The 27,587-nt window shown below is 45.7% G+C and overlaps 1 protein-coding gene across 2 annotated transcripts in view; it reads right to left on the reverse strand.

Moving 5' to 3' along the window:
* Window positions 1–1,041: 1,041 nt before the first annotated feature.
* ANKRD29 (ankyrin repeat domain 29) overlaps window positions 1,042–27,587 on the reverse strand; it is a 46,767-nt gene continuing 20,221 nt past the window's right edge. For both annotated transcript variants that reach the window (XM_026661633.1, XM_024202660.2), the window contains 7 exons: window positions 25,327–25,425; window positions 20,563–20,661; window positions 16,863–16,961; window positions 8,454–8,552; window positions 7,593–7,688; window positions 6,310–6,408; window positions 1,042–2,887 (listed from right to left, as the gene is read on the reverse strand). In XM_026661633.1, the coding sequence (XP_026517418.1) occupies window positions 2,804–2,887; window positions 6,310–6,408; window positions 7,593–7,688; window positions 8,454–8,552; window positions 16,863–16,961; window positions 20,563–20,661; window positions 25,327–25,425 (675 nt within the window). In that variant the 3' untranslated portion in view covers window positions 1,042–2,803. The remainder of the gene's footprint in view (window positions 2,888–6,309; window positions 6,409–7,592; window positions 7,689–8,453; window positions 8,553–16,862; window positions 16,962–20,562; window positions 20,662–25,326; window positions 25,426–27,587) is intronic.

A 27,587-nucleotide genomic window follows, 5' to 3' on the forward strand; every position in this document is an offset into this window, starting at 1 on the left:
GCCACAAGAGCAGTCACACAACCTTCCCCAGCAGTATGTTTTGGGTGCCCACGGCAACCGGCAGAGAGCTAAAACTCTGTGGGGCAGGGAGCAGAACTGGGGAAGACCTGGCTGGTGGCTCGTACCCTGCACAAGGCTCAGCTGCTAGTCCTGGCTGGGCTAGGGAGGATGGGACTTCCTCTTCCGTTGCACAGCACTTGGGGCTGGGTCAGACCCACCCTGAGATTTCTCCCTCAGCTGCAGGAAGCTCTGCAACCTCCCCCCCCACTTCCTGCACCCATTGCTCCTCAGCTGCAGGGGGAGGGATCACTGTACAGAGAGCTGCTCCCCCATCCACCCAACCACTGTGCATCCAGACCCCCTCATACCCAGACCCTCCCACGGAGCCTCACACTCCCCACATCCAGAACCCCCCTAAGGAGCCCCACTCCCCCTGCACCACCCCGATAAGTCACCCAGATCCCCACCCCACCTAGCCCCAACCAGCTGCACCTGGATCGCCACCCCACTGAGCCCCACTCCCCCAGCATCTGGATCCCTCACACCCAGACCCTCCTGCCGAGCTCTAGCCCCCCCACACCCAGATCCCCCTGCCGAGCGCTATCCCTTCCCATGCCCAGACCCCTCCCCCCCCCACTGAGCCCCAACCACCTTCACCTGGACCCTCCTGCAGCATCGCATTACCGTTGCATCCAGAACCCAACAAGCTCCCCCCTACCTGAATTCCCCACTGAGCTGCCTGCACCCACATGGCCCCACACAGAACCCTCTCAACCCACACCTGGATCCCCCCACACTAAGCCCCTCCATACTTGGATCCTGCCGGGCTGAACCTGCCTGCCCACACCGCCCTGGGGTGTTTCTGGGGCAGGCCCAGTCCTTGCACTGTGTCAGGGTTGGGTGCAGCCTCACCAGTGAATCCATGCCCAGGGGAAGCTGCAGAGTGATCTCCCCTATGCAACCAGTGGCCTGTGCTCCCCCATGCCATGCTGGAGCCTCCACATTTATTTGACAAATACAATTTACAGAATTTTGCAGAATTTTAAAATATTGTGCACAGATTTTTTTAGGCACAGAATTTTTAATTTTTTTAGCGCCGAATGCCCTCAGGAGTATAATGTGCCCACATTACACATGGCCTACCAACTGCTGATGTACCTGCTCATAGTAGCCCCTCTCCCATAATTCCAGGCACAGGTCCCTGGAGCAGCTGCATTGTATAGTAGCTGGTGAACACTAAACCATGTCATGTTTGTGTGTACAATGTATACTGTACATTTATAACACCCATACGAGTAGGCTTCACAGCTAAATATATGTTAACAGCATGCTACTTTTGGTTTGCTCAGTGACTATTTCCAATGGTTCTGTTCCGTCCATGGATTTGAGCATATGTTAGGAGCGAAAGGGAACTACATTGCAGAAGGCCACCAGCTGCCCCCATACCCACTGTTGGATGGATTGTGGTACTACACAGGTCAGAGTTTACTCTGAGGAGGAGACGAGTTTGCTCTCATTTGCTTGATAACTTTTGGGGTAAACTGTAAAGTTTTGGATCGTTTTAATGAGCTGTTGCTTAAGTAACAGCTACCTTTTCTCTTGTGTCTCCCTCTACAATCCAAACAGAGCAGTCAAGGCCAGGGGCTAGAGGGAGGACCCCCCTCTGAGGTACCCATTGGGACACTGCCGATTTCTCCAATCCTTCTCCCCCACCTCAGGTAGTCACCCCTCTAGCAGATGTTCTGATCCTCAAGGATAGTGGGGAGAACCAGAAGTTACTTTACCCCCCTCCCCTCCCGCTGGTAAGCAAGAGAACTAGGATTTACTTGGGATGGGGGTGGGGTAGCCTGGGATATGTTTTCACTTAAGTCCCTTTTCAGGTCTCAAGCAAATATGAGATACAGATGAAACAGTTACCTCAGATCTATGCCAACTCCAGAGTAAGGTAGTCCATTACATATGTAACTGAGGTTTCTAGTGTGGGTGTGTAGATGCTGTGATGTTTGCGCTCCCTAACTTTTCCCCATTGTGTTGTGGGTTATTTTCCTACTAGCCAATAAAAAATTCCTTGTTCTAATTAAAGTTTTGATTTAAATAGGCTGGTTTGTGTCCTATATTCCTGCCCTACAGGTGGCTGCAAACAGGGGAGGAGTTATTGGGCACAGCTGAGACCAGATGAGCACCCCTCAGCTTTCTCTCAGGCCTGCATGGAATGGCAGCAGGGAGGAAGGTGGACATAGCCTGGTCTCCAAACTGCCAAAGCCTGAAGGGTGCGTTGAAGCCTTGTGGGACTGTGCTGAGGAGATTAATTGAACCAGTGCAGCTGGAACATCTGTTCTTCCCACCTACACAAGCTGAATGGTTCAAACTGAACAGGTGCACAAAGAGGCATTAAGACTTGATCTCAGCTGGTGCAGTCATAACAATAGTGGGAATGCCTGTGAAATGGTTGGAGCATTTGTTTGTGGCTATAAGGTGTAGTACACACATTTTAGGATTTATGGGAATGCTGGGATTTTCAAGTATAGACAGGGCTGTGGTGCAAACAGGCCTTTAGGGCCCTATCTTGCTCTCACTGAAGCCCATGGCAAAACTCCTGTTAGGTTTAATGGTGCAAAACTGAAGCTTTAGTGCACCCCCTGCTCTGTGTTGAAGGCTGACCTTGTTCACAGAATGGTATCTTGGACATGCTAAATCAATTCTGCAAACAGGTTCAATAAGCCATTTTCAAAACCAGATTTGCTTTAGTGCCAGTGTGGACACGACTCCTCTCTGTCAAACCACATCCAACACAGTAGTTGGGTTAGCTTTTCCTGTGCTTTTCTTTTGCCCGGAGGAGCCGGAGGATGCGTTCATTTTGTGTTAGCTCTGCTGGCAGTTCATTTGCCTGAAACAAGAAACAGCATGATTAGAAAATGCGGGGCAGAATTTCCAAAACATGGAAGCATTAAAGCCCTGAAAGCATGGACCTTAAAAGCATTAAAGTCCTAGAGAAAACGTTGGGCACAATAAAGAATCATTTGTGTTTAAATGTAGGCTGCACTCTAGCTACTATGGGCTAAGATAAACCTTTAGGCTCAACCCTACGCAACAGTGATTGTGACTCAGTCACAGTTCCTTCCCTGTACGCTTTGAGGAGGAATAAATTACTTCACCCCTTTTTTTTTGATGCAACTTATTTCCCTCCCTCCCACAGAGCTGGACAGCTCCATAGGCTAGCATGCAGTAGAGCTGTGGTTCTACCCATTTGCTCATGGGAGGGGGAGGGTATTGGCCATGTAGCTCCTGTTCAAGCCCCATCCCCACATGCTGTGCTCTGGGTACCCCTAATGTGGCCACTCACCTAACTTGCCCTGTCCCCCCTTCTTTACCTGTGTGGCCTTATTAGGGCTAATTAAAAATCTAGTCCTGAAAGAGTAATCACTATTTCTTTCTTCCTTGTGTTCACTTCCTATAATTCTGCCATATGCTTGTTTTGAAGCCACTTCATCACAAGCTGTTCAGGTTACCCAAGCTTGGTCTACTCTATGGCTCCTTTATCATTTAGTGGACCAGTTTTTAAAACCATTTCAAATTTTAGACAGTATAGAGAGGCCTTAAAAGTGAAATTTTCTCCTGTACAAAGGGGTCAACACAAGGCCTATACAACATGTAAGCTCCACTCAAGTCCTCAAAATAAGGCTTATCTGAAATTTGAACAGTTGACAGGCTCTGCGCAGGAGGGCGGGATTTGGGGGTCCCTATGATGGTCCCATAGAAGCAAAGGAGAATATTGCCATTGAATTCAATGGGAGCAGCGGCAGATCTTTAGGACATTATCCAAAGCCCACAGAAGTAAATGGGCATCTAACATTTGTACTGTGTGCATGGGGGAAAAACAAAACAAAAACAAAAACCCAGCAGCAAATGGGCTTTGTATTAGGTTCTTAGTGACTAGGGTATCAAAGATTTTTGTCTCCTACTTTATAGCCACTGAAAACAAAAACGATGGGAATAGGACCTGTAGAAATTAACATTTAGATATAATGGAGATAGTTCTTCAGAGTAATGTTCTTGTTTTGGAAATCCACCCAACTACACCAAATGGCATGTTATTTTCCAACGGGGGGGAGGAGGGGAAAGAACTATAGAATAAAGCTCAAGGAAAGGACTCTATCACCCTCTATCCTCTGCAAATAACTGTGTTAGTAGTTGCAAAATCTGGCACATCTGTTTGGATAATATTATCAAAACAAAGTATGAACTACTAATAAAATATAAACTATAGTTTTAAAGAGATTGGCTCTGCTTCCATCTAGTGGAAAGTGAGAAATAGTATATGTAAATTTTATTTCCCTTATTCAAGATAATTATAATTCCTAGTTCTTATATAGTAAATCTTAAAATGCTTTACAAAATCATTATCTTTCCCAATATTAAACCTGTCTGACTACTTGAATATTTTATATGACTATTCTCTTGATTTAAAATCAGAGTTTGCTCCACCTCTGTTTGCAGCCTTTTTCTTCTGTATTTCAGCAAATGAGCTTACTGGGAGGAGTGTTAGTGGAAACAGCATATTTTAAGCAACTGTTAGAGAATACTCAGAAAATAAATGTTGATGAATTCATAAACAAGAATATTTGTACCAGAAACCTGATTCTGAAATGTTCACTCATTCAATCAGAGAACAGAAAACAATACCATGTGACCCGTGTCCAATCACAACTAACCAACCCAACCTGAGAGCAACTACTTGCAACAAATACCTCATGAACAAACTACAGAGGAAGAAATATTTGCATAAAATTATGCAATATATAATGTAAAATACTTAATGGAATCAAGTAAAAACTTGTTTGCAGGCAATTTGCAAACATGAAAAGTGCTGAATTCATGTAATCAATTATGGGATCTGAGTGATTTGTTCTGTCTCCCCAATATAATTAATAAAAGGAGACCCAGGAAGCTGAATCTTCTCAAGGACCCTGCTATATAAAGTTTGAAAATAACAAGATCTGATTTTAACCTGCTGTTTCTAATCCAAAATTTCAGATCCAAACACACGCAGGCTTTGGGAAAGTTTGAATCCAGATCCAAACTCCTGTGGCTCAACCCAGGTCTGGTACATAGATATCCATAATTTATGATTGTCCAAGAACATTAGCTGGTCACAGTTTCTCTCAAATATATAGTTTGCATAGCAACACAGAGTTTATGATTTAGTGAGATTGGATAGCTCAGGGGAGCAGTAATGGTATACGGAGCTTTTCACTTCTAGCTGACTGGTTTGAGTTGGTATGACGGAAAGTTGTGACAATTTAATCTTTGGTCTATCTCAGTGTTTCCCAAACTGGGGTTCGTGAACCCCTGGGGGTTCACGAAATGTTACAGGGGGTTCTCGGGGAAAAATTCCCTAATGGCGGACAGAGCTGTCCCTAGGGACCCTGGGCAGCATGGGAGACTGAGGAGACTTAACCTTCAAGACTCCTTATAAGAAATGGAAAGGGAGGTGGATATTTTTTGCTGTTTTTAAAATTAAATAGGCAGCTAGTATTATTTTTAAAATTATTATGAAGAACAAATTTAAGCTTTGTTGTAACGTGCGTTGTTTGCCTGGACTGCTCAAGACCTGAATGCTTGTGTAGGAGGAACTCTGAGTTGGCTTCTTAAATACCTTCATGCTGTTTCACATCTGATACTCCTTGATGAAACATAGGAGCCTTGTCTTATAACAGGCTTATTCAAAGTGATACAAGCTACAAAAGTGAGATCTTGGAAGAGTGTTGCCATTTTCATAATGCAATAAAAATACTGTAATGATAAATAATAATTAATAATACATAGTGTGTAATAAACATGTCACAAAAACAAATTTTATATTTCCAAGATCACTGCTTTTATAATTTATACTCAGGTACAGGAGAAAATCCCTGGAAATATTCATTTTTAAGAGGGGGTTCACGAGACTTGACATTTTAGTGAAAGGGGTTCACAGGTTGTTAAAGTTTGGGAACCACTGGTCTATCTATATTGAATGAGTGCATAGTCCCCATCCAATTCTTCTTTGGTTAATGTCCACATCACAAATACCTCTATCCTTAGTGGCACTAATTGGCATTCTTGTAATCAGTGTTATAGAGAAACTAAAGATTGAATGGGCATGGAGAATAATTTCTTTGGATGAGGGTTGAGGCACGTTGCGAAGACAACATGCAAAAGCGAGGACTGCTGCTGTTCAAAATGAGTTTAGTAGTAACATGGAAGAAACAATGTTTAATGTTTTCACAGGTACGTTTTACAAGATCTGGATAAAACACCAAAATGTACCTTGTTCCTAAGAGAAGGATCTGCTCCTGCTTCCAAAAGTAGTGCTACTGCTTTAATGTTGCCACCCAGCACGGCCGCATGGAGAGCAGAAGTCCCATTCTAGAAAATATAAACATACATCTAAACATTTGTACCAGGTGCATAGGGGAAAACAACAGAAACAGCAGCAAAGAACAGACTTGCGTATAACAACACTATAGAGATTAGGCCATCAAAGTGATCTGATCATACTTAAAGACACAGGGCTTTAACAATGAGTCTCCTTCCTGGCAATGTAAAGGGGCTTAAAGTGGGTATAAATGTAATTCAAGGTGTGTGAGTGTAAATGAGAGTCAGGCTGACATTACCAAGTAACAGTGTTCTTTTTGTAATTCTATTTTTCAATAAACTAGAAGTATGTTAAATAAACAACAAAAGGTTGATCTGGGTACTAACACCTCCAAGTGACATTAGTTACACCCCAAAATAGCTGCAAAACCATGCCAGTAATGTTTGCACCTGCAATCTATGGGCACATGAAATCAGCTTTTAAAAATCTGCCCCCAAATAGCCAATGTAATTTTCAAAGCCACTACATTCATTCAAAGAGAACTAAATCAAATACAGAATTGCTTTGTCTGGAATAGCACTTTTAGAATTCTAGTTTGCTGTCCAACTTGCTGTGCCAAATTCTGCCCTCGGTAACATTAGTGCAACAGAGACCAGGATTTGGCATTAAAATTGCATCATAAACATCAATCTATTTATTTCAGACAAAAATAGCAGAAAAAAAGAGAGCTGAATTCTATCTACAGCACAGTATGCATCCTCCCCCCAAAGCTTAGTATGTAGGATTTTTAAGAAGAGTTTTAATCATATTTAAAGAGTATTGAAATCAAAAGAATATAGATTTCCTGTCTTTCTTGCACTCTCTGGGCCTGGATCTTCACTGCCTTCCCTTTGCATAGTCATAAATACACCTCTACCCCGATAGAACGCTGTCCTCGGGAGCCAAAAAAATCTTACCGCGTTATAGGTGAAACCGCGTTATATCGAACTTGCTTTGATCCATTGGAGTGCGCAGCCCCGCCCCCCCCAGGAGCGCTGCTTTACTTTGGAATATATCCAAATTCGTGTTATATCGGGTCATGTTATATGGGGGTAGAGGTGTACCTATAAAATGGTTGTGAATCAGCACCAAATCAGGACACTCGCTCTGCACTGGTGTAAATGAAGGCAGTAGAGAAGCAGGCCTTTTGTCTCTCAAACACTATATGCCAATATCAACATACTTCAGTACATACCTTCAACAGGCCAAGTACAGGAGAGAATTTGAGTAATTCCTCTATAACGTCATGATACCCTTTGTTAGCAGCTTTAAGTAAAGCGGTGGTACCATCCTTTAATGGAGAGAGAAAGAAAAGGGTTCAGTTATTATGACAGCTTTACATGCTCTCTGACTGAATGGAGGGTTGTCCCCTCCGACTCCATGTAGGGATAGTCCCCTCCATACATGATCTTTGCATATCCACCTCCACAGCATCATTCCACCTGTCTCTGGAATCCATGGTGTGCCATCTGCAGGTCCAGGGATCTTTGAATGGGGAACAGGGAAGAAGAATGCAGGAGGGGTAAAGCTGGGGACAACGTGCATCATCTTCAGTCTCACTCATCTCAACCACAGGGAATTTATATGAACTTTTCTTTCCCTTACCCCTACACTAAAGAACCCCTACAAAAGGATGGGCCCAGAGACCGAGGAAAAGGGCAGCTCATGGCATCCTGGCTCTACTGGAGCTGCACTGCCTGACAATGAGAGGGGATACAGGGATCCCAAAACTTGCACAGAGGTGTAATGCCTTCATGCAGATGGCTTTGGGGCCCTAGAAGATTCCAGAGGACGTAAGTCCTATTTCCATGTGTGTGTGTGTGTGTGTGTGTGTGTGTGATCTTGAGCTAACTGCAATGTGTCTCTGCCTCAGTTTCCCCAACAGTACATTAGGCATAATTATTTTTGCTTACCTCACCGAGGTGTTCGGAGACTAAATTAATTGATGTATAGTGTGTAGAGATCCTCTGATGACAGTTGCTATGAAAATGCAGAATGTTTTTAACTTGGAGGCAGTCTCCCTTTAAGAATCACTCCAAAAGTGAAAATTACTCACGTTCCGTGTGGCATCTCGATCAGCTCCCCGGAGCAGCATTACCCTCACTATCTCGCTGTGACCCATCTGAGATGCTATCCACAAAGGAGCTGTCCCGTCCTTCAAGCAAAACAAGACTGATATAGGCTTCACTTTGTGACACTGCACGCTGACAGTTCACTGCTAGATTCTGGTTACTGGAAGGAGTGAACCTGGATTCCTTAATAAAATCTTATTGCCATAAAAACAGTGGTCCCCAAACTGTGGGGCTTGCCCCCCTAGGGGGGCACAGAGGAATGTTTGGGGGGGCGCGGCAGGGCCTGGGCCAGCCTCCACGGGGGGATGGGGAGGAAGTGCCACCCAACCCGGTTCTGCCCCCAGCTCTGTCGCAGCCCCAGCTCCTGACTGCAGCTCCACTCCCGGCCCCAGCCTTGACCCCAACCACGGCTCAGCTGTGGCTCCGCTCCTGGCCCCAGCCCCAGCCCTACCCCCAGCCCCATTCCCAGTAGGGTGACCAGATGCCAAAGATGAAATATCGGGATGCCAGGGGGCGGAGCAAAAAAAAAATAAAAGCCGCCAGAGCGTGCCCCCCGCCCCGCCACAACCCTCTGCAGCCGCTGGCTGGGCCCCCGGCTCTGCAATCAGAGATGCAGCACTCGGCTGCTCCTCTGCCCTAAAAGCCAGCCTCCCTCCCGGCAAGGGCTTGTCCCGCCTCCGCACACAAAGGCTGGTGCAGGAGGCAAAGTCCCGGGGGGTGGGGCCCGGAAGGCCGCAGGAGCAGGGGGCAGCGAGAACCCACCCGGGGCCGAGAGAGCCCCGCAAAGGAGGCACAGACCCCCCCCTTCCCCACCCTGTAACTGCCATAAGCTCCAGTGAACAAACCGGAGCGCTCCCCCCTTGGTGTGTGTGGGACTGCCGAGCTGAGCCGCTTCCTTCTTCCCTCGCCGCCTCCGCTCCACTCACAGGCGGGAGGTTTCGGGTTACAGCGTCCGCACCCCGGACCCCCCACAGCTGCCGCGCCAAGAGAGAGGCGCGGACTCGGAGCAACTGCCCGACCCTCCACACATCCCTCCTCCGCTGGCCTCCTGGCACAGCTGCTGCACCGCACCACCTTCTTAATCTTCATGGCGGCCGCGCCACACACTCTGGTGTCCGGCCTCCCTCCAGCGCTTGCGACGCCGCCATACAGCTGATCAGCGCGCAAGCGGTGTGCGTGGGGAAGAGGCGGGGCCAGGGCGGGGATTTGGGGAGCTATCCAATGGGAGAAGGAGGGGGCGGAGTTGGGGCGAGGAGGGGGGCACGAGCCAGAGCGGAGGGCAAAAATTGCTTCTTTGTCCAGTATCGCGACCAAACATCGGTCGGGACGCGGGACAAACAAGTAAATATCGGGACAGTCCCGATAAAATCGGGACGTCTGGTCACCCTAATTCCCAGCTGCGGCTCTGCTCCTGGCCCCAGACCTGCCCTCAGCCCCCTTACCCCTGTTGCCATGGCCCTGCTCCTGGCTCCATGCAGAGGACGGGGCGGACAGGAGTAAGGGGGAGCGCGACCATGAAAAGTTTGGCAACCACTGCCATAACTAGGCACAGATGGTTTAATTTAAGCACCACTTGGGAGCTGAGTGTGTTAGGCAGACTTCTTCCATTGTTGTGGAATGGAAGTATCAAACCTAATTCCCCATGCATAATCAAGCTGAACATTTTATACTACATACATAGAACCCTACTTTCCTTTTTATTATTAAATCCTTTTTATTCTAAACTGTGTGCACACCAGCTAGCTGTTTAGCACATTTGGTAGAATGGGCAGAACATTCCTCCCATTGGTACATCCCTAGCCTTTACATTTCTGTCTTTTCTGATGCACAGAAAGAGCAAAGATACACCCTGAAATCATGGTTTCATAGTCAAGGCCCAATACACAGTAATAATAATAATTAAAAAAGGAGCTTTTCCCCTTCTTGCATAATTTCTGTATAAATGTTCTCATTGATATTACAATGGCTGCCCACACCCTATTATACATCCTCTTTACACAATAAATTTTCTTTGTGATCCAAAAATAAAATGCAAAGGCTCTCTTGTACGCAGAGTATAACTCAAGCTAACAAGTAAGATGGCAAAAATTGTCTATCTCCAATGAACAGTTTTCCCCCCCTCAATAACTCAAGTGTTTCATGATTATTTTTAAACTTTGTCCAGCAGAGAGCACTAGGATATGGCACCACAGTCATGAGCTGTAAAAGTTTGGAAAAGATCCAAGTCCCATCAAAACAGAGAAATCTGCACAAAGAACATGTATTGTGCAATTTGTGGTTCTACTTATATAAGAATTGCAAAACCCGATGAGACAAGTTTAGCACAGGGGACTTGGTAGCTTTTCCTTAGTTAAGGCTAAGTTAAGGTTTTACCTATATGAATAAAAAGAAGCAGAAGGAAATGATAACACTATTATTTATATTGAAGTAGTGCCCAAAGGATCAGAGCACTGATTGTGGTAGGTGCTGTTAAAACACATAGTAGGAGACAGTGCATGCCCTGAAGAGCTTATAAGCTAAAATGACAAAAAAACCACATGAAGTTAGGGGCAAAGCAGGATACAGTACACAGGCAATTGTTAGCTGCAGCTTCTTCCTCCAAGATTGGTGTCCTCAATGGGTGAGGAGAGTGGTACCATCCAAATACGTACAATATTTACACATTAGGCCAGATGCTTGGCCCCTGATGTGTGTCCCCTTTGCACAGGTCCATGGTGCAAAAAAAAGACATGAAGCTGCCCTAAAAAAGCCATCTGAGGATTTCACTTGTATATAGGACTCCTCAGTAGCATAGAGCCAGCGCAGTGTAGCTAAACAATTTCACTCCCACCCCACAGCATAGTAAGTGCTGCCAAAGTGCTGCTGCGCTTCAGCCATTCCCAATTGTGTAACAGCTCACAGGTGTCAGGTAAGAGCAGCCATTGGCTGCCCCGGGATTGGCACAGGTCAAAAGGTGGCTCTAAGGCTAAGCTACCTTTGCCTTTATCTTCCCCATAGCCACTGGATCCTTTCCCAAATAGAGCTTGGTTGGACCTGATGTGGGCCATTATATTTCTAATGTAGAGAATTTTAAATACATTATCTATTTTAAAACTATTTTTATTTTATTTTCTTATTTGATTGCAAACAAATAGACAAACTGTATCTGGCTACACCTAACAGACCTATAACGTATCATCATATCATTCCCTCCTGACATACATTTATGCTGCCCTTTATCTTACTCCACTAATTCAAGAGACCGCTTTGTGGCTCTGGGCTTTACAACATACCAGTGTTTGGATGTGGTTTTCGATTTTTAGGAAGGGCCAAATCAAGGTAGTAGCCATGGTGTTCATGGCACTGCCACTAAGAAGCCCCATGGCAGATGGGCTGCGTAACTGGCATAGCTCTACTGATGTCAATGGAGCTGTGCCTTTTACACCAGTTGCAGTTCTGTCCCCTTGCTTATAATAATGCTTTCTTGATCCACATGTACAATGTCTGTAGGTTTTACTGTGTGTGTGTGTGTGTGTATATATATATATGTATTATACACACACACACACACACTACACGTTATATGGAAAATAATGTACAAAACCCTTTAAAAGCTGAATTTTCAGACTGAATATTTTGATCTTCCCCTGGCATCTCAGACTAAAAACTTGGTGTGATGCAGCATGTCACCCTCCATGTGAACCTCACTGGCAAACAATCATCTTGCTTTGTTAGTCTTTAAGGTACCACCAGACTCCTCGTTGTTTTTGTGGATACAGACTAACACAGCTACCCCTCTGATATTTGTTTTGGAGTTCAAGCAGCAAAGAAAGGTAGCCTGTACCATGCTTCAGATGCTGCTCCTAAAGCTTGGTCTAGACCAAATGATGACAAAAGAATGCCAGTGCAGCCCCCATGGAGACCTTGTCACAACGTCACAAGGAAGGAAAGGATGTCTGTGCAGGCAGAACTTATACTGTTAAGGAAGAAACAAATGAAATTGGTCCCAAAGCTACATTATTAAATAATGTAAATGTTGAGATGTACATTCACGAGAGCAAGGCAGAAAGACGGCCTGGTCGTAGCGGGGAAAGAGAAGGATGGGGCCTGGTAAGTTTTACTTCACATAGGGACCTACAAAGCCTAGGGTCAGCCTTATATACAATGCAACATAGCACCAGGAAATACTTACTACATCAGAGATGGCAATATAGCAACGTTGTAGTTGCTGGTTGAGGAGGCAATGTTTAAATATCACTCTTGGATGCATATTTCTCACACTTGAACCAAGGTTAATTTTTTCGTGGGGGGAAAGTGATGAAAGCCCATCAAGCCATTTCTTTAATTATCTGAATGATAACAACAGGCTTTTCATATGTTAAGAAAACTTTTCAGATTAGAGATGGGCCTAAACAAAGACTCCAGACCGTAAACACCACTGAACCACAGAGCTAAACTTAGCAGCTGGCCACTGGTACCGAACTTAGCAAAGGCCAAAAGGTACCTTGCACCCATCTAGGTCTAGACTGCTAGGGTACTTTTACACTGGAATAAAAGATCTGAAATATAGTGGTGGTGGGTCCGGGTCAGCTGACTCAGGATCATGGAGCTCAGGTTGTGGGGCTGTAAAATTGCTGTATAGATGTTTGGGCTTGGGCTGGAGCTAGGGCCCTGGGACCCCGTAAGGGGGGATAGTCCCAGAGTCCAGACTCCAGCCAAAGCCCGAATGTCTACACCACAACGTTACAGCCCCACAGCCTGAGCCCACCCAGCGATCCTGAGTCAGCTGACCCAGGCGAGCTGCAGGTGTTTAATTACTATGTAGATGTAATACTGACAGACCCTGGTTGTCGGCAGGTGGGATCGAATCTGGAACCTCTGAAATGTAGTGCATGAGCCTCTACTGCATGATCTTAACCAAGGCTGTAACAGACTCATCAATCTCTAGGCTGTCTAGGTGCCACTAGAAGTACACAGAGCGCCACACCCTGCAGGCATACAGTGTTCCCGCTCATTTTTCCCACCCATGTGCAGAATGAATTTTGTGTGACACCACCTTCAGATCGGTGCACATAACAAAATTCACGTGGGGGGGGCGAGGGGTTTGGAGTGTGGGAGGGGGTTCAGGGCTGGGGCAGAGGGTTGGGGTGCAGGGGTGTGAGGGCTCTGGCTGGGGGTGCGGGCTCTGGGGTGGGGCCAGGGATGAGGGATTTGGGGTGCAGGACGGTGCTCTGGGGCTACAGCGGGGGACAGAGGACTCCTGCCAGCTCTCTCTCTCTCCAAAGCAGCACCTGGGCTGGGGGTAGGGAAAGAGGCGCCTCTTCCTGCCGTGGCAGCTCCGGGGCTGGGGCCGCAGGATAGGCGCCCTACCCCTGGCCCCAACAGGTCCAGGCCGGGGCTGGGTTCAGGGAGGGGTGCCCCGGCTGCGACAGGTCAGGGCCGGGGCTGGGTTCGGGCTAGGCCATCCCGGCCGTGGCTGGGTCTGGGTCGCCCGCATTCAGGCTGGGCCGCCCCAGCAGTGGCTCGGTCGGGGCTGGGCCATCCCCGCCATGGCTGGGTCCGGGCCGGGCTGCCCTGGCCGTGGCTGGGTTCAAGCTGCCCTGGCTGCAGCTGGGTCTAGGCTGGGCCACCCAGGTTCGGGCTGGGCTGCCCCGGCCATGGCTGGGTCTGGGCTGGACCGCCCAGGCTGCGCTGCCCTGGCCTCGGCTTGGGCTGGGCTGCTGCGTCCAAGTCCAGGCCGCGCTGCCCTGGCTGTGGCTGGGTCCGACCTCGGCTTGGGCCGGGCTGCTGTGGCTGAGTCTGGGCCACCCTGTTCTGGTTCACACTGGGGTAGGGGCGCCCCAGCCCCGGCAGGTCCGGGCCGCGGCATAGTTGGGGCCGAGGGTCCACCCCGGCCATGGCAGGTTGGGGCTGGAGGAGGGGCGCCCCTCCCCCAGTCGTGGCAGGTGGCAGGTCCACGGGCAGGTTCCCTGAGCACCTGCATGGTGCTAAATAGGCTGCTGCTGAGGCCGTGCAGCTTACAGGGAACTTAGGGCATGGGTTACATAGACATATCCTTAGAGACAAGACAGAGAGGCTCGGCCTGGACTAGAGTTTAAGAATGCGTTATTAGTAGGTGTTAGAACATCTTACTTAACTGACATGTTAGCTCGGGCTACGTCTTCACTACCCGCCGATCCGGCGGGTAGCAATCGGTTTATCAGGGATCGACTTACCGCGTCTCGTGAGGACGCGGTAAAATCGATCCCTGATCGCTCTGCCGTCGACTCCGGAAATCCACCTCGACAAGAGGCGGCAGCGGAGTCGGCGGCAGCGGTCGGCTTTCCCCCGTCCTCACCGCCAAGTAAGCGACCTAAAATACGCAACTTCAGCTACGGTATTCACGTAGCTGAAGTTGCGTATCTTAGGTCGGAACCCCGCTGTAGTGTAGACCTAGCCTAAGAGTCCAGTGTAGACAAGGCAATGTACACTTTAACATAGTCGAGTTAAAGCTAGGCTGCCCCTATGGCTTTAACTTGACCAGTTTAGCTCATATTAAAGTATACACTGCCCTAGATACTTAGAATGTGTTAGTTACCACCTTTTAACAAATTACAGTCTAGACAAAGCCAGAGACAGAGTATAATCACAGGTAGTCAAGGAGTAATTTAAGCATCAGCCCAGAGAACACCTGCCAACCTTCCTACCTATAAAGATAAATCTGGTGGCTGAGAGAGGCTACAGAGAGAGAGGAAGGATGGTCTCAATGTGGATATACGAGTATATGAATACATGGTCCTATTTCCTTGTGCTAAGTAGCAGCAGAGATTTTTCCAGTGAAAAGACACCCATAGCCCTCAAAAAAGCTGCTGAAGCAGTACATGTAGTTCTCTGCTGCCTGCTGTGACTTGCTGGGCTCTTCTGGGAAGGAAGTCAGGAAATATAGGAAAAGCTAGACAGCCTATTCACGTGCTACATTCTGCACTGTATTACGGCTCTCTCATCCCATTTTCTCCTATTTCCTGATTTCCTATCCAGCTGAAACCAGTAAACTTCAGCCAGCTCGCAGAGACATACATGAACAATGCAAGAAGGGAACATTATCCAAATATTTTTGAATGTACAGGTTAAGTGTGGTGAAGATTCAGGGTAGTTAGCTAATTTGAACTGGTTTAGCAAACTTTAGGTGAGACTCTCTGATGTAAAATCAAGCATTCTGGGAAGCCCCATTTTCTAACATGGGTATCTAAGGGTATGTCTACACTACGGGATTAATCCGAATTTAGATAATTCGAATTTGGGAAACAGGTTGTATAAATTCGATTGTGCGCGGCCACACTAAGCACATTAATTTTAACCACATTAATTCGGTGGTGTGCGGCCACACTACCCCATTAATTTTAACCACATTAATTCGGTGGTGTGCGGCCACACTAACCCTAATTCGAATTAACAAAATCGATTTTGGCGCTACTCCGCTCGTCGAGGTGGAGTACAGAAATCGATTTAAAGCGCCCTTTAATTCGAACTAAATGGCTCTGTTGTGTGGACGGGTGAAGGGTTAATTCGAATTAACGCTGCTAAATCCGAATTAATCCCGTAGTGTAGACCAGGCCTAAGTGGGATGTGCAAATCCCCATCTGGATGCTCAAATTGGTAGCTAGGTACATAAGTGTTCATTTTACATCTAAATGCTGATTTCAGCATCCAAAGGCAAAAAACTGGCTGACCTATTAAGACTCCCTCTTTTGAAAAGTAGGCCCACTGTGTTCAGATACAAGGAGGCAAAATTATGGATATGTTAGAAACCTTTCATCTGTATTTACTTCCTGATGTAGTTTGAAATGTTTGCATTCCCTTGAGGCCTGAATCAACTCCACTTGACTTTAATGGGAGTTGGATTAGGCCCCCAGAGCAGTAGTGTCTGATCCAGCAAAGCACTAAGCACATTGTGTAACAAAGCATGAGAGCAGCTCCATTGTCTTCAGTGGATCTACTCTCATGCTTAAAGTTATGCATCAGAACCTAGAGAGCAACTAAGTGGAAACAGGGATGGCAGTTGTACAGGTACCAAATGTTTAAGGAGGTTAAACTACAATTTACGACTGATTATTACAGTGTGTATAGACAGCATGAAGTAAACTCAGAGTCAAAGGTTTTTATCAAAGATTAACTTTGATACTAAAGACATAGTTGTGGTCAGGTTTTAATAAGTACATAAGTCTGACTGGTTGACTTTAGCAGGGGATATGTGGAGTGCTATCTACTGCTAGTGTTTTAAGATGGAATTTCAAAGGGGCCTGAGGACATTAGGTGCCCAGCTCCAATTGAAAGACTAACTCCCTTAGGGCCTTTGAGAATTCCAGCCATATTTTTAGCAAGAGAATGTTAATTAAATGCCATCTCTGCTTTGGTAGTGCAATGCTGAACATTACCTGCCTTGGCTGGTTGACCTTTGCTCCTGAAGATAACAATAATCTGATGACATCCAGATAACCGCCTTGGGCAGCCAGAAAAAGTGCAGTAGCTCCATCCTGAGTAAAAATAAATAAAGCTTAATTGATAAAGCTACACTAGATATTTACATCAAAACATATTTCCCTTTCTGTGATATTATGCAACTTAATAACCTATAAATAGCTACACACAAGAAACTCATCATCACCAAAATCCTGAGTTTAGTCTACAACAAACGAGACTGGGTGTGTAGCATTCCAATTAAGTATACAAATGTAATGTCTGTGATCATTGGTCAAAGCTGAGATTTGAACCCAGGGGCTACCATGTTAAGACCCCCAAGTCACCAAAGCACTTAAGCACATACTTAAATCCATCCCTTTGCAGCAAAGTTCTTAAGTGCTTTGCTAAAGAAGGATGGACTTAACCATGTATTTAATTTAAAGCATCTGTGTAAGCGCTTTGCTGAGCTGGGGCCTAAAAGCACTAACTTCTACCAGTTGAGCTGAAGGAGTAACTCCTTTGGCTGGCAGTTGCAGTAGACTCATCTCTGTAGAGCAGCCATAAAAGGAGGACCTACAATATAAACACTTACCAGTGGCTTACACACAGCAAGGTAGTTTGTAGACCTGGTTGGAAAATGGTATTTTCTGTAAAAACTTTTGAAAGAAATTAACAATTTTGGGTTTTTCAAAACATTTCACTGACAGTTTTTGGTTTTTCAACAAAAAACTTTTTTTAAAAAAAATTGTAGACTTTTCAGCTTTTGACACCAAAACATTTTCTGTGCTAGGTTTTCAAAAGTCAAACATTTTTCGGTTCTTCTTTGAAAAAAGGCCATTTTCCAATGAAAAAAGGTTTCAAAATTTCAATCAGCTGTAATGCTTTACTTGTCTAGCTAAGAGTGGAAACTTGCACTGGTGTTGGGATAGGCATTCAGATATGATGCAGTCTCTGCCTGCGTAGTTCCCAGTGAAGTGCATATTAAGGGAATTTTGTTTCCCCAATGGTTAAGAGGAAGTGTTTCGGTTTAAATGGGTAAACAAATGAATAAGATGCTAAAGCCCCTCCCCCCTCCCTCCGCAACTACATGCACTAAGTTTATCACAGGCTAAGGGGAGTATTTTAGCAAAAGCTCTTTGCTTAAATGTTGGTGGCACATCACTACACTGGGACTAACTGCAGTTGTTTATACTCAGCTGGGCTACTTAGACTATAGAAGACCTTATTTTTTCCCCAATCACCAGGGGCCTAATCCAGCATTAGTGGGTTGCAGTGGCCCTTGCTTCAGGTCCCAGATTTGAAAAGTTTGCCCCTGATGCCAAGAGGGTTGAGATCTTGGGAATCAGAAGAGGTGTCTGGTGGATGGGATTTAATTTCCCATATTTCTCTTTGGCTGGGATTCTTACACTTCATGTGTTTTAGGGCTTGCTTACATGGCAAGCCATAATATGAATCTACAGCACACAGCTTGCTGTGCAGTAACTTCCCATGTGGACATTGCTAGAGTGCAGTGAAAGTCCCGGAGTGCGGCTGAGGTACTACTACTTGAAAGGGCAATACGCTAAGCCACACTTTGGGACTTTCACTGCACTGTAGCAGTGTCCGCACAGGATGTTACTGCGTGGCAAGCTGGTGGTCTGTAGATTCACACCATGGCTTGCCATGCAGTAATGTGCTGTGTGGACAAGCCATTGGATTATTGTACTCGATTGCACACTGACTTGTTCCAACATACAAGTAATGTATGGGTTACTGGGCACACTGAAGGCTAGATTGTGTCTGGCTAGTAAGCAGGCGCACAGGGTTGGGTAATTGTGTTTAGCCCCTTTTGCAGGCTTTGTGCACCAGACAGACACAACAGGAGTCTCTCTGTTCAGGTTCCTCTTTCAGAACAAATAATGTTTAGTAATCTGAAAACCACTCTTTATTACAGCACTAATCAATGCAACAAAAGGTTTCCTTTTAATTAGGGCTCCTTCTCTTCCCCACACTGCTGACAGTTAGTCAGCTTAAAGACTGAAAGTGAAATCCTGATGCTTTTGGAACAATTGCTCTGACAAGCGTGGGTTTGAACTCCCTCTTGCATGGAAGCTTGCCAATCAAGTAGGCAGCCAGACACCACCACCACTTTGCAAACTCAATTCAGCAGCACCATGCAAAAGAAGCAGAGCTAATACTTGTTTTCCTCTGAATTCTCTTTTATTTTAATTTTTTAACTGCCTTCATAAGGGTGTTATTGCACAACTTCTAAAAAAAATGGCTACGGGTAATCAAAACAAGCTTATAAATACAATTGAGAATGCTGCTCCGTTCCTGAAGAGATGGCAAGAAGGTTACTTTATTGCCTTCACATCTAAGTGCATGCGTTGGGTGTGAGACCTCAGTGGAAATCCCTAGCACTCCCTACCAGGAAGTGACAAACATGGCTAAATATGGCCCCTCAGGATAAAAAAGTAATCACTATGCAATAGCAAACATAGAACACCCTTCTTTACAGGAAGTCATAGCTAGGTATGTCACACACAGGGGATAATGTGTGTTTAGGGCTTGAAACTGTAAGATGTTAAATACTGCTGTGAAATGAGTGGGGATAAAGGCACTTGGCACCTCATGGGAGCATTCCCCATCATGGGAGTTAGCTCCAGCAGTGTTAGCTGAGAGAACATTATAACCCCACAGGGGATGACTTCCTTTTTGTCTGGGTTGTCTTGAGTTAGGGAAGGGTGGCAGAGGGTGAAAAGCCACACGTTGTTGTTTTATTATAGCCCAGCTTATATGCAACTTCACCACAGTAAATCAGATGGTGATTCATCCAGGCCCTGATCAGCCCCTTCTAGCTCTCTGAAAATCCAGCTAAATTATGTCCATCAAGTCATTTGTACCAGTTATTTATTTTAATTTGTTTTCAAAGCACTATCAGGTGAGAGAGGTACATTCCCCCAATATCTTCACTTTACCTGAATGTCAGCATGTAAAGATGTTAAGAAAATGTAACTGCAGTTCTACCTTTAATGATATCCGCATGTCAAGAAGAAAAACTAAAGGCCTGATCCACCACTGCCTTGCACCGTATGTAGCTATTTACTCTGGCATGCAAACACTACCATTCTGACATGGTAGCATTTGACACTCACTTTGAACAGCTGTAAAAATGACACAATGGGCAGGGAGAATCAGGCCCAAAGATTTGAAAGTTTCCGTTTTAGCCACAATACACCTAAGGATATGTATACGGTAGAAGTGTGCCACTGCTGCAGCATAGACATTTACTACAGCAACAGAAGGGGTTCATCCATCACTGTAGTAAATCCACCTCTGAGAGATGGTAGGTAGGTTAACAGAAGAATTCTTCTGTCGACCCAGCTGTATCTACACCGGGGCTTAGGTTGGCTTAATTACATCGCACAGAGAGTGAAATTTTTCACAGCCCTGAGTGATGTAGTTCAGATGACCTAACTTTGAAATATAGATCAACTAAATCTCCTTTCTTGGCTATAACTTTTCTCCCAGTATGATAAGGAGCACACAGTTAATAACAATTACATTTAAAATGTATAAAGAGAGCCTTTGGTAAATGCCTTACTGCACTGGTGCTAAGACCATCTGAATTGTAAAACCCCACACTTTGTTTGTTCCACTGACCGTGGTGTTTATATCTACTTCCAATGAACTCACACAAAGTTGATCATGTATGTTGGCACCATGCTTCAATAGAGTTTCCACCACTCGTGTGTGGCCATACTGACATGCTGCTAACAGAGCGGTACCGCCATCCTGCAAACAAGCAAAGAATGGGCACTATAAGTAGAGAAGGCAAGTGCTATACAGAACGGGTTCGTAAGACTAAGCAAGTGCTGACTATCTCTCAGAATTTGGCTCACAGAAGTTATGCAACATCTAGCCAGTAAATTGTTGTAAGTTGTACTTTGAGTCTTTCCCCCCATAAGTTACACCTTAGCTCTGTCACTAGGAGAATTCTTGTCCTGAGGTTTCTTTTGTGAGGAATGGGAACCAAGAAAACTCTGCTCTGACTCTCCTTTTCCTCTCGTATGAACTTACTTCCCTCCCCACTCCTAGTTTGTCCTTCTCCCAAATCTAACACCCGGCCCCACACGGTGACTCCCAGCACACCCTGCCTCTGATCCAATGGACTAAGTTGCATGCTGCTGAACTCAGTTCTAGCAGCCACTAGATCCACCTCAACCGCAATTCTCCTTTAGCCGTAGCCTGACCTCCTGATATGCCCTGCCTCCCACTCACTGGTTCCCTGCCTGAGAATTGGCAGCAGGGGGAGTCAGACACAGGATTGTGCTGCTAGATGAGATGTGTATTGAACTGTGGAAGCACACACAATGCTCAGACCAGAGACCATAGGCACAAGTCCCTACCACTTCAGCTAAAGGTAATTTCTCTAGGTGTCAGCAATCACAGGTTGTTATAGGCACTGTGAGTGAACCACTAGAGGGAGACATGATGCCATTCATTACATCAGTGTACAAAATCGGGGTATGATATGCTCCCTCACATGTAACTTAACTGCCATTTGAGACAGAAAACAGCTGCAGTGCCACTAGGACAGAGACTTCACCAGCAATAACTAGCAACAGAATGTCTGGTTTGCCATGTTGTTAAACACTGTTGCCCGTGCCAAAAAAAGGTAATTCCCAGGTGTGACATCCCCCAACACCACTGAAATAGCTACCAGTGCAGAAGGGGAGAGCTGTTCCCAAAGCAGAGGGTAAGGGTGTTCCAGCAGCAGCAACAGAAGAGCAGGGAGGGGGAGGAGGCTGCAACCAGGTCTGTCTCTGGGAGGTTATGGGAGAGAGGGTAGGATGACTTAGCAAATTGGAACAGTATGTGATTGTGACCCTAAGACCACCCCAATTCAGAGGGTAAGGGGCTCCCCCATATGTAGCAGTTAGGCCTGATGAGCTCAGTATACCCCAAGTCACTGTCATAATCTGTATCTAAAATGCATCATGTAAGGCATCATATGTGAACTGGCAATACACTGGTCATTCATATTACTGCATGGAGCACGTAGGGGTGCTATATGAAAAATTATTAATATATGCTGGAAAAATATTCTTAAAAGGTGTTTGGCAGCCAGGGCTTAAATCACACTGTCCTAGACAAAGGAATGTGGGTTCCACCTGCTTGAATGTGTCACCAATGTGAACTGAGCAAGGAGAGACAAATGACATTTACATGCAAGGTAGACCAAGCCATCAGGAGAACCAGTGTGGGGAATGGCCACTTAACACATTGAACAAGGGTGGAAGCTGCATCTCCAGGAAACCTTCCTGCCTCCTCCAGCAAGACTATTAACTTTGAAAGATATAAGCAGAGAGAGAAAAAGCTATGTTGGCATTTTTCACCTGAGGAGACAGAAATGAAGCACTTTGGGCTCTGTGTGTTGGACCCTGGCTAAGGAGTGGCCAGCCATGCTGGAAGAAGAACGTGGTGAGAAAACTGCTTGGAACAAAAGGCTTTAAGTTAGCTTTGAGTCTTAGAAGTGTATTTTTACTGTTGCTTGTTTGTAACCATTTCTATCCCAATTACTTCCACTTGGTATCAATTAAATAGCTCTTTGCTAATAAACTTAATCTTGTTTTATTACACAGCCATCCCAGTGCAGTGTTTCAAACTGAAGAATGAAATCCTCAACCAAACTAACTGGCTGGTGCAGTGTACTATCTCTTTAAAGGAGCAGCAAACTTGTGAGTGCTCCAGTGAGAGGGACTGGACACTACAAGGCTAGAAGGGCTGTTGGTGTCATCCTGGAACGGGTAATCAAACTAGTGGCAGCCAGGGTGAGGCCACTCTGCTCTGAGGATGTGGCTCGTGTCAGGGATCTGAGCCAAAGCTGCAGAGCACACAAGCATCCAGGGTTACAGGGCAGGCGGTGACAACCCCTTACTGGTCTGGGTTGAACCCTAAAGCATCCCAGTGATCATGTATTTAAAGACATATTGTAATGCATATGCACAAAGGGCCCAATTAAGGTTCCACAGACAGACAATCTTAATTCTGGCATTTCCTAACTTTTGAGTGTTTGACTGCAACCGTATAATAGTGTTCTTTTAATGGAGTTTTGTGTGTAATTTTATAGATTTAAAAAAAAAAAAAAAAAAAAAAAAAAAAAGAGCAAACTTTAGAAACAAATTCCATCATGTGGGGGTCAGTATGATGCTACATGGGTCATCAGCAGGGTTGGAATCTTTAAATCTACTGCACAGACCTCTGCCCCTTAAGCTAATGGAGTAACTGATAGCAGTAGTAGGTTGTCATACCCTATGTGGACCAGCAATAGAGGGGGATGAGACACACACTTTGCCAGTGGGTTTCACAGAGATTTTCTGACTGCAGAGGAATGGTGAGACTTGGGAATCTGGGTTCCATTCCAAGCTGTGGACGGGAGTGTGTTCCAGTGGGTACAGACTTTTCCCCTCATTTCCCCTAAACTTGACCCCTTCTACTCTGTCCTTTTCAAACTGTCCTTGTCCCAGGCCTGTTTCTTCCCTGCCCCTGCCCGCTTGTCACAGTCCCATTTTTCCTTGCCTAGCCAGTTCCAGTCTCTACTCCTCAGATTTATCATCCCAGTCTCCTTGCCCAGTCAGTCTCCACATATAGCTTCAGAGTCCAAGTCCCAGTCTCACCATCCAACTCCCAGTCTCTCCCCATCCCCACACCCTCTCCCAGTTTCCTTCCTGAGCCACTCCCAGTTCCCTCCTTCCCAGCTCCTTCTTTGATCAGCCTGGCTCCCAATCCCAGCTCCCTCCCCAGGCTCCTCATTCAGTCTCTGTCCCCACATCTTTTCCTGGGCTCCTTGTCCCAGTCTCTTTGTCCTGCCAGTCCCAGTTGCCTTCCTACCTCCAGCTTCTCATTGACTCATATTATCCCACCTCCCTGCCAACTGTCTCCCAGTCCCCCATTTCACTCTCTGGATCCCAGTCTGTCTCCTCAGCACCCAGTCTCCTTTGCCAACACTCCTCCCACTCAATCTCAGTCCCACCTTCACTGCCTCCCTCCCAGCTTCCAGTCTCCTTACCCAACCAGTCCCAGGGTGCTCCTCCCCTGCCCAGCTCCCAATCCCAGCCTCCCCGCCCTCCTTGGCTCCTAGTCCCAGTCTCCTTGCCCAGCCAGTCCCAGTTTCTCTCCCCCTCAGTCTCAGTCTCACCAGATTCATTGTCCCAATCTACTCCTTTCCTTCCCCCCTCAGTCTAGCTTTCATCTCCACTGCACTGAAATAAGACAGCTTCTGAGTGCCACCAGAAAGGTTAAGGAGAACAAGGGAACCATGTACCACCCTGGCTTGGAACAGCTGGGAGCAGCCATTACAGGGAAAGTCTTTTTGAGCCTCCCACAGCTCTGAGCTGGAGTATGCTCTGTGGGGATGACACATGCACAGTCCAGTCATACACAGGAGCTGGCAGGGGATGGATCATGCTCAATGAGGATGGAATCTTTGGAGGGTTTAGCTGCTAAAAATAGAATAAATCTCTATTGAACATGCATGAACTGCAATATTTCAAAGGCTTATCACTTGGCCAGATTTGGGTGGATTTTCCAAGGGACGGCAAAAGGTGCATCCTTAATAATAAGGCTGCCATCCCATTTAAATTGCAAGTCTCTGCTCTAAAGCATGAGGGTGAGGGGCTAGAGCTTTTCAAAGAAAAGTTCCTCAGAACATTTTAACATTCTTTGAAACAGCTGAACTGTTTTGACTAAAATTTTCAAAAAAAATATTTGGTCTGAGGCAGACACCCAGCCTGGAAGAGTTCAGCTCAAACAATGAAAGTTTTGCAGCTATAACAGGGTCTTATAAAGTATCAGGCTGCCTTAATAATAGACAGTGCCACCAGCCAACAGTGCAATGCTGAACATGAAGGGGAAAAGTTTTCCTGATTTCTTCCATGATCATCCTAAAGCATCAAGCAAACAGATTTAATTACCCCTCTCTTAACACACATACAGTAACTACTCATGTAGCTCTATTAGACATGATTAACCAGCGCTTTTTAAAATCCAGCTATAGTATTTAACTTTGTAACTTCCTACAGCAGTGAATTCCACAGACTCACCACTGTATTAATTGCTTCTATTTGTTCTAAATTTACATGTCAACAATTTCATTGTGTGACCTCTTGTTCTCATATTATGGGAGGAGGGACTGATCTCTTCACTGCACCTTTCACAATCTGAAAATATACACTGTAATGAAATGGTACCAAACTCAAGCAATCAAGCCTAGACAATAAAAACTAGCCTTGAATTAATATTTTGCCAGAGGACTGCATTACTCATATAGCTTAGAAAATGTGCAAGCAGGGAAATTCTTTTATGATCCCCTTGCTGTAATGCCATGTTGCAGATCAAGAGGAAACAAGCCATTAACGCAGAAGTGAATTTTGGAAGTAAAGCAGCCCAATCTCTTACTTTAGTTCTAAATTCAGTAGAGGCGCCAAATTCAAAGAGAAACCTCACAACATCATTGTGGCCTTGTTGTGCAGCAAAGAACAGAGCAGTTGTGCCTGACTGTAAAGAAAAAAAGAAACATATTTCAAACAAACAAATGGATAAAATGTGAATAAAGTATATACTTCATTTTTAAACAGAGTTAAAATGGATTGAACTTGAATAACTGAACAAGAGCTGGACAGACTCATGATGATCTTTGGGACTGTAGAGGATACAACAGAACTTAGGGGAGGAGGTCATTTCTCATCTCACTGCACTGAAACATCTGAGGTTTAAGGTTAAGAGTCTGTCACGGGTATTTTTAGTAAAAGTCAGAGACAGGTCACGGGCAATAAACAAAAATTAATGGAAGCCCGCAACCTGTCCCTGACTTTTACTAAAAATATCCCAGGGGGGAGGAGGGGAACAAACAGAGTGCTGCTGGGGCTTACAGCTGCTCCAGCCCTGGTGCTGCTCCTGCGGCAGGGGGTGACCGCTGCTGCTCCAGCCCCAGAGGTCCGCTGCGCCAGCCCGCTGCACCCGGGGCCATCCGCCGGCCAGCTGTCAACCCCTGGGCCAGCTGCCCATCAGCTGTTCCGGCGGCCGCTGCTCCAGTAGCCCCGGGGTTGACAGCTGCTCCAACCTTTCCCCAGAACAAGTCCTGGAGATCCCAGAAAAAAAAAAAAAAATCACAGAATCTGTGACAGAATTGTATCCTTACTGATGTTTATTCCACATCCTGTTTACCTGCATAAAATCCATATTCTCTATTCCATTCACATAAATGGGCTTCTTTGTGAAGCCTCTACTATATTACTCATTTCCTTGTCCTGTGTGTTCAAGTGAGACAAGAAAGTCCAAAGTGAGGTAAGCACGAGTGTCTTTCTTTCTCTGGTAATATTTGTATCCCAGCTGATTAAATCTTAAAGGCTATTACCATTACCATGTCTACTGATGATATTTTACAGACTATTCCTTCTCCTACCTCACCTTCTCTCCCGCCCCAAATATATTTTTCCTTTTGAAAAAATTCAGGACCAGATTCTCCAGTCCAGTCAGTCACTATAAACAGAGCAAAGTGGCTTGAAACAGGCTGAAGACAGATAGTGGAGAATCCCCCCTGCACAGGAGAACTTCCCACCACATCTTGCACCAGGTACCAATCTACCCCCAGTGAAAGGGGAACAAGGGGATGTATTGGGAGTGGAGTATAGGTAAGAGCAGAGGGGCTGTTACACAGCAATGCTCCCCTATACTTTATCCTCCAATGGTGCAAGGTCCCCACCATTGGCATAAGTTAGGGCTGTACAGGGACAATGCTATCCTGCACAGATGCCAGGCAGGCCTGAATCAGGGAATCAACTCCCACTGTCAAACTCCGCTCACATACAGCAAAGAATCAAAACCCAAATATTTTCCACATCTAGTTCTGTCACTAAAATACCAGTAAATCAAGGTGAGAATCCATCCTTTAAGACCTAAATTTCTGGGATACAAAAATTACCAGAGAATATTATTAGATACCTATTGTGACAGAATATGCCCGTGTTCACACCCCACACACTATTGTAATAATTTTGTACAAGGCATGTCTTGTGAGGTATCATTTCCTTTAAAACCTCAATTTGCTGATCAATAATATCCTGGCAAAATGCATGTAGCAGCTTTACACGTGAAGTTATAAACATAAGCCGAGATCATGACTAAAAGCGTGCTTTCCAGAGAAGTCTGGGGAGTGGCCAGACCAGAGACAATGGGTAAACTGCTGTCTCAGCCAGGTGTAAACCAGGCTAATGGACCATTACCTGCTAAGTGGCCATTCTTTGGCAGGAAAGAGGTCAGGGAATAAATAAATGAAATAAATAAATAAAATCTACATTTTAGCAAAGGAACAGCATGGAGTCCCCTTCCACACAGAGTGTCTGTTGCCTTGCTTCCAGCTGGAAATGCTCTGGGGGAGGGATCCTGACCTACAGGGTTTGGTCAGTGCGACTGCTACTGCTGAAAGCATGTGTGAGAAACTTTGCTTGAATCTGATATAATTTAAGTTAGCTATTAGTGAACGTCTTATCTTTCAGAGTAGCAGCCGTGTTAGTCTGTATCCGCAAAAAGAACAGGAGTACTTGTGGCATCTTAGAGACTAACAAATTTATTAGAGCATAAGCTTTCGTGATGCATCCGAAGAAGTGGGCTGTAGCCCACGAAAGCTTATGCTCTAATAAATTTGTTAGTCTCTAAGG

This window comes from Terrapene carolina, unplaced genomic scaffold (genome assembly GCF_002925995.2).
Source record: "Terrapene carolina triunguis isolate 2854851 unplaced genomic scaffold, T_m_triunguis-2.0 Scaffold58, whole genome shotgun sequence".
NCBI classification, from domain to species: domain Eukaryota; kingdom Metazoa; phylum Chordata; order Testudines; family Emydidae; genus Terrapene; species Terrapene triunguis.